This window comes from Pelophylax lessonae, assembly GCF_965119305.1.
Source record: "Pelophylax lessonae genome assembly, chromosome: 5".
NCBI classification, from domain to species: Eukaryota; Metazoa; Chordata; class Amphibia; order Anura; family Ranidae; genus Pelophylax; species Pelophylax lessonae.
In genome coordinates, this window is record NC_138772.1 from 150,607,626 (window position 1) to 150,615,249 (window position 7,624).

At 41.4% G+C, this 7,624-nt stretch overlaps 1 protein-coding gene across 1 annotated transcript; it reads right to left on the reverse strand.

Moving 5' to 3' along the window:
- Window positions 1-1,547: 1,547 nt before the first annotated feature.
- Window positions 1,548-4,044, reverse strand: LOC309556451 (uncharacterized protein; the record flags this gene model as incomplete). The annotated part of the gene is given in 3 exon segments (XM_082258910.1): window positions 1,548-1,577; window positions 1,579-3,303; window positions 3,424-4,044. Coding segments are annotated over 3 exon segments (2,376 nt in total).
- Window positions 4,045-7,624: the final 3,580 nt, after the last annotated feature.

A 7,624-nucleotide genomic window follows, 5' to 3' on the forward strand; every position in this document is an offset into this window, starting at 1 on the left:
GTTAATGCTCTGGGACGCTCTCTCGCTATAATTGAACTGGTTGGTCAGTTTTCTCTCCTTCTTGTTCCTGGATGGTATTTCCTCACCTTCTGTCCATTCTTCACTAGCCTGAGCGTCAGACCTCCCATCTGTAACTTTATCTCCCGGCTCTGTGGAGTCGTTGGTCTGAGTCTCTTCAATGACTCCCAACTTCGCCATCTGTCGCCGCGCTTCATCAAAGTCTTTGTGTGACATGTTTCCTTCCAGGGAGAAGTGTACGGCCAGCTGGTCCACGATGCTAATGGGTTTGTAGGCCCGTTCCTTAAAACTGTACCTCACAATGTTCTGGGGGGCATGAGGGTTGTTTGTAGTCAGGATACGAGCGAATTTCTCCTTAAGTTCAGCCTCGCTGAGTTCCAGCTGGTCCGGAGGCTTAACCAGAGTCTTGGCCTGCATCCATTCATCAGCTCCATCCCCCATATCTGTGGAGTCATCTTCATCCTCCAAATTTCTTCTTGAGCAGATGTTGGAACTCAATGCTACAACTTCAGGCCGGATTTCCGGATCAGTATCTGGATCCTCCAGGCGGAAATCGATATCTTCTTCTGAGTTTGTAGAAGACTGGTCCATTAAAAACTTGGGTCCTGAAAACCAAATGGTTTGTGTGAGGACAACTGCTGGCACTAAAATCTTCTGCATGAATGCTAGAAAGTGCTCTCGCTTCTCAGGTTTGTTACGGAGAGTTTTCTTCAGTGCAGCAAATCTGGTTAAAGCTTGTTCTCGATTGTTAGGGAGAGTAAGCCTTGGTACTCGGAAGGGTACTGGAGCTACCCAACTGTTGGAATTGTCCTTGAAGAACTCTTCATCCATAATCTTGATGAACTCCTTGTCTTCGACTGAAGGAGCAATCTTGTTGTCATCACAAGTAGTCTGGTACACTGAATCACCAAAGTCCTTTTGAGAAGTGAGCTTACAGTTAATACTTTGAAGTGCTTGATATGGAACTCCGTTTTTGAAATCAAGTCTTTCCTTCACATAATAATGCGATGGACATTTCATCAATTGACAGGTAACATTCGTTTTGTAGGAAGCTACATCCAAGAGCTTGTGAGATTGGTCTAAACAGACTTCTCCTATTATCACCCATCCAAGATCCAGTTTCTGGGCTTGAGGAGCATCATCTGGACCGTTACATAACTCTCTTATTTTATGAACTCTAGGAATGTCTCTCCCTAGTAGAATCAAAATCTTAACATCCTTGTTAAGTGGTGGAATGTAGTTAGCAATGTGGCTCAAATGAGGGTGATGACGTGCAACCTCTGGTGTGGGGATTTCTTCTCTGTTGTTCGGTAGCTGATCACATTCGATTAGCGTTGGAAGAGAAAACTCTGTGTCCTCATATTCTGATGCGACTATGAAGCCATGGGCTCTTCTTCCAGAAGTATTGACCTTTCCTGCACATGTCTGCAAGGTATAGGACCAGGCCTCTCCTTGAATGTTGAATAGGTCAAAGAATTCTGTACTGGCCAATGAGCGATTGCTCTGATCATCGAGTATGGCGTACATTTTTATGGATTTTTGTGGACATCCTTCAGGAAACACTCTTACAAGACATATCTTGCTACAAGACTTGCTATGAAGCCCTTCTCCACATACCTCTGTACACCTTGTGGTTACGGGGTCGGCATATTGCTCAGTTCTCTCCCCGCCATCATCTGATGTAGTCTTGGGGTTGCTGCCGGGTGAAGGTTTCCTTTTGAACAGGTCTGAATGAAGAGCGTCCACATGTTTGGCACTGTTGCAGAGAGAACATCTGATGGCGATCTTACAGTCTCTAGCTAAATGATCGGAGGATGCACAACACTTAAAACAGATATTATGCTCTTTGAGAAATGACTTGCGTTCTTCAATAGGCTTGTCCTTAAATGCACGACATTTGGAGAGAGAGTGTGGCGCATTATGAATAGGACACTGTTGATTAAGATTGCTAGCTTTAATGTCTGTAGCTAAGACGTTGGATGCTATTGCAGTCTTCCTCACGGCAATAGGATGCCTTAAATCCTTGAATTTACTGTTGGTGGCAATACCCCTTGAAGTACTTAAAGGAATGGTGGTTGTATCTGGATAGAAGAAGCTTGGGTCATTCTTGGATCTTGCAACCTTCCGCACGAACTCTGAAAAATAAGAAAAGGGAGGGAAGGAAACACAATGCTCATACTTATACTTTGATCCTACACTAGTCCACTTTCCCTGAAGATGACTAGGCAACTTTGCTACAATAGGATTTACGCCCTGAGCAGTGTCTAAATAGCTAAGACCTGGTAAACTAGGATCTAACTTAGCAATTTCAAGTTCATGAAGGAGGTCACCTAACTCTCTAAGCTTATGATTGTCCTTAACAGAGATTTTAGGAAAGTCGTTAAGTCTCTGGAATAAGGCAGATTCAATGACTTCGGGGCTCCCATAGTCTTGTTCTAGACGTTCCCAGGCAGCATCAAGGCCTGCTTTAAAGTTATAAATGTAGACAGATTTAAGTCTCTTTACTTGTTCTGAAGATTGACGCCCCAACCACTTTATTAGTAAGTCAAGTTCTGCTTGAGGATCAATGTCCAAGTTCTTGGTTACCGCCTTAAATGTAGATCTCCAACTCCTGTAGTTCTCTGGGCGGTCATCAAATCCAGACAGTCCAGTTGTAATCAACTCTCGTCGAATCATATACTTGCTGAACTCTGCAATGTCAGTGCTTTCAGTTTTTATAGCCACAGGGTCTACTGATGGTGCGCCGTCTTGGACCATGGTTGGTATCTGATGTTGGCTGGTAGGTAGAGAGAAAGGTGTTGCAGATGGGTTTAATTTAGGTAAGGGTCTGTCGTCTGAAGGTCTCTGAGCATTTGAAGTCAAAGAGAGCTGTATCAAAGGGGGTATAGAGTTCATTCTGTAGTCTTCTGCTGTGCCCTTGTAATCTCTATGCACATAGGGTTGTGGTGGCACATGAGCTGCGTAGGTTGATTCACTTGATTTTGTGACGTGCGGTAGTTGTGGAGGGTCTCTGTTAGTAGGTGTGTCTAGTTGACCAGCTTGCTTTGGCGACACATTGCCTTCTGATCCACTTGCTTGATGATTATGAGAAGAATCTCCAACTGTAGGTGGGACTGTATTGTCGTGGTTCTGAGTTAAGACAAACTGTAGGGTCCTTTCCACAGGGTCTTGAAAAGCAGCCAAGCTGGTACAAGCTGCTCCTTCTTCTTCCAATAGGGCTTGTTCCAAGACAGATAACTCTGCTAAAGCTACTTCCTTTTCTCTATTCTTCTGAAGAATTTCTAGCTGAGCCTCTGTTTCTGCTTGTATTCTTGCCTGAATGCGTTTAGCTTCTGCTTCCTTGCATTTAGCTTCTGCTTCCTTGCATTTAGCTTCTTCTTCCTTGCATTTAGCTTCTGCCTTGATGGCTGCTTCTTTTTCAGAGCAGGCGGCTTGAACCTGGGCTACTGCAACCTTTTGGCGAGCTTTGAGAATTTGGTCGCTCAGTATTGACCTTATAGAGCAGGACCGCAATGACTTAGAAGAAGATTTATGATATGAGCGGGCAGACCTAGAAGATTTTCCTGAGTGTCTTGAAGAAGCAGAGTTACAGGATATAGTCTCATATAGCTGTGCCAATCTCCCTTCTATCTGTGCCTTTGCTTCAAGATATGTACTATGCCTCTGCTGGTCATTAGAAGTAAAGTCCTTTAATTCCAATGCAGCTTCCTCTATGTTGGAATGTGACAATAGAGAATAGTACTTCTCAGAAAGTCTTTTATAATTCTCAAATGCCTTCTTAACCCTTGAGAGAGCAGTGTTCAATTGCTCAGAATTGTTGCTAGTTACATTAGTGGCTGTTATACAACTTAAAGTCTTTTCCCATAATGCAGTCAGGTTACTAGAGGTTTCTTCCTTACTTGCTTCATAAACCTCCCTTGCCTTCAAGGATGGATGAGGGGCTCTGACAGGACGAGCAGAATGAAGTAAGGAGTCTGCTTTATCTTGACTAAATGCAGGTAACTCTGTGAGATCTCTGTCAGACATAATAAGTACTGTATTTCTGGTGTCTTGTTAGAAATCTGCCAGAGCTCAGCTCTGTAAGTAGTGACTTCTGTTATTAAGCAGGCTGGCTGAGGTATTTTTTTTTTACAATAGTGGCTAGTGCTGGAACTAGTTCAAACTGGATCACCTCAGAAGGCTGTAACAGTAATGAAGCAGTAATAGGTGGCTGGTTTCATATGCAGAGTAATGCTTCTGGTGACTCACAGACAAGTTTGGTACTTACAGTTCTGAAGCTGTATATTACCATGGACATTTACTTCAAGTACTTTTTGGAACTGTACTCTCTGAAGCTGTGTATTCCTGGAAATTTACTTTTTGAAGCTGTGTACTCCTGTAAATTTACTTTTTGAAGCTGTGTACTCCTGTAAATTTACTGTTCTGTCTCAGCATCGATTGTACCTGTGACCCTCTTGTAGATACCCAGTCTGTAAGTGTGTGCAGCAGGTTGAATGATGGCTTTAACAGATAGTTTACTCAATGAATAAAGACTCCAGAGGTGTTCTCCAATGCTTCTTTATGCTTCAAGTTAGCAAAGACATAAACATAGAGGCTTTTCCATAGTTAAATTTACAATGAAGTTACACAGCTTCCACACTCTGCAGTCTCCTCATAACAACTAAACAAAATGGCAGTTACAGCAGGAAAATGGAGATGGGAGAAACCATCTAGCCAGAAACAGCAGGGGTGCTAGGAAGATACCAATATCATAGCATAACATAACATGTAATAACAACTGCTAGACAGTTAAAGCTGCGTGGCAGCACAACCACCTTTTCAACCCTTAAATTAACATATACAGCAATACACGCCCAAGCTATTTTTTTCTTCAAGAGAAAGTGAATATTGATCAACTTAGCTACCAGTGTGGCTTTGACTCTAATAAATCAGGCACTCAGTGCCATTTGCTCTAGGCTTTAAACTGTGGGAAAGACACAACAATCTGTTGGCATTTATGAAAACAGGTTTCTCTTCTCGTTATACCAACTGTCGCTGTAGTGCTGTTTTTGAGTTTAGAACTGGGCATGATGGTGGATCACGATTCAGGATCCTACAGAGGATCATTACAGCTGTAAAGCAGCGTTATCTCTTGATGAGCCATTCTGCTGTTTTGCCTCTTGTTAGTGCTGATTTTATGGACCACAATCTGTTGTGTGAGCTTTTTAATTTTTATAGCAGCAGCACCATTATAGCATACTGTTAACTGTGCCAGCAGAAGGAAAGAAAATGCTTAAAAAGACAAGAGCTCCAATATGTGTTATCGTTACACTTCAAAAACAGTATATAAAAAACATGCAACCCATGAATCTCTGCAGTGGCAAAATGCATCATTAAAGTAGCTGATCACTTCTGATAGACAACTTTACTTTACTTTATAAGTAGAGTCAAGCCAACTTCCCAAGTCTTACTTAAATTTTAATTTAGTAAAATTAGCACAAAAGTATAGCAGAACAAGTGGAAGTTTATTTAGTGTCCAAAACGTCTTGGTATGCTGACGCCTTAAGAGTTCCCTTCACTGGACCTCGGGGGGCAAGCCCAACCCCTTAAAAACAACCCCACACCCTAATTCCCCCATCCACAAAAGGATTTGGACCAGTGCACAAAGCAAGGTCCATAAAGACATAGATGGAGGGGGGATGGAGGGGGGATTATGGTGTGGGGTTGTTTTTCAGGGGTTGGGCCGGGCCCCTTAGTTCCAGTGAAGGGAACTCTTAGGGCGTCAGCTTACCAAGACATTTTGGACAATTTCATGCTCCCAACTTTTTGGGAACAGTTTTGGGAATGACCCCTTCCTTTTCCAACGTGACTGCACACCATGGATGAGTGAGTTCTGGGATGAAGGAACTTGACTGTCCTGCACAGAGTCCTTACCTCAACCCGATAAGTCACCTTTGGGATGAACTAGAGCGGAGACTGAAAGCCAGGCCTTTTTGTCCAACATCAGTACCTGACCTCACAAATGCACTTCTGTAAGAATGGTCAAACATTCCCATAGCCGCACTCCTAACCCTTGTGGACAGCCTTCCCAGATGAGTTGAAGCTATTATAGCTGCAAAGGGTGGGCCAACTCAATAATGAACACTACCGACTAAGACTGGGATGCCATTAAAGTTCATGTGTGCGTGAAGGCATGTGTCCCAATACTTTTGACAATATAGTGTGTGTATATATATATATATATATATATATATATATATATATATATATATATATATATATATATATATATATAGTATACTGTATAGAGAAAGAGATTGTGGCATCATTCCTCTACCTCTCCACCTCATTCAATCAGTGGAAGTCTTGTATTCATTCATAAAATGCAATGTTTCCTGTAAATGGCTGAGAAGCAGTCAACCCAACTCAATTTTATTACCAGAATGGAATTGGAAGTCCCTGTAGCACTGCACTGTATGAAGCTGATGCTACACACAGTTTATACAGTGCTGACACTTGGTACATAGGTTAGTAAATAAAATATTTCATTTGCACCAGCTTGGCCTAAATGAACTATTTAACCACTTTACCACCAGAGGACTTTGCTGTCTTACGTCTGGGCCACTTTTTGTGATTCGGCACTGTGCGAATTTAACTGACAATTGCGCAGTCGTGCGACGCCGTACCCAAACAAAATTTACGTCCTTTTTTTTCCCACAAACAGAGCTTTCTTTTGGTGGTATTTGATCATCTCTGCGATTTTTATTTTTTGCGATATTAATAAAAAAAATGCGACAATTTTGAAAAAATAACAATATTTTTCTACTTTGACAGTTAAAAAATATCCAATATATTCAATTTTTGTCATATATTTAGGCCAAAATGTATTTTGCTACATGTCTTTGACAAAAAAAAATTCTCAATGAGCGTATTTTTAACCGCTTTAAGACCGGAAGATTTTACCCCATTCCTGACCAGGCCATATTTTGCGATTCGGCACTGCATTAATTTAACGGACAATTGCACGGTCGTACGACGCTGTACCCAAATTAAACTTATGTCCTTTTTTTCCCCCACAAATAGAGCTTTGTTATTTTTTCAAAATTGTTGCTCTTTTTGTGCTATAAACAAAAAAAGAGCGGCAATTTTGAAAAAATAACAATATTTTTCACATTTTTTTTATATGAAATTCCCTCCAAAAAAATGTGAAAATCTAAATTTTTTAGCATTTTAGGCCAATTTGTTTTCTACTACATATGTTTGGTTAAAAAAAAACGCAATAAGCCTATTTTGATTGGTTTGCGCAAAAGTTATCGCAGCTACTAACTACGGGAAATTTATGTAATTTTTATTGTTTTTTTTTTAACTAGTAATGGCGGCGATCTGTGATTTTTTTGTGGGACTGCGACATTGTGGCGGACAGATCAGACCCCTAACTGACATTTTTGACACTTTTGGGGGTAACAGTGACATTACTACAGTAATCAGTGCTATAAATATGCACTGTTACTGTAAAAATGACACTGGCAGGGAAGGGGTTACTTTTTATTGGTGATCAAAGGGTTAATGTATGCCTGGTGCTTACTAACATGTGTGGGGGGAGGGGACTATGAGACATAGGCACAGA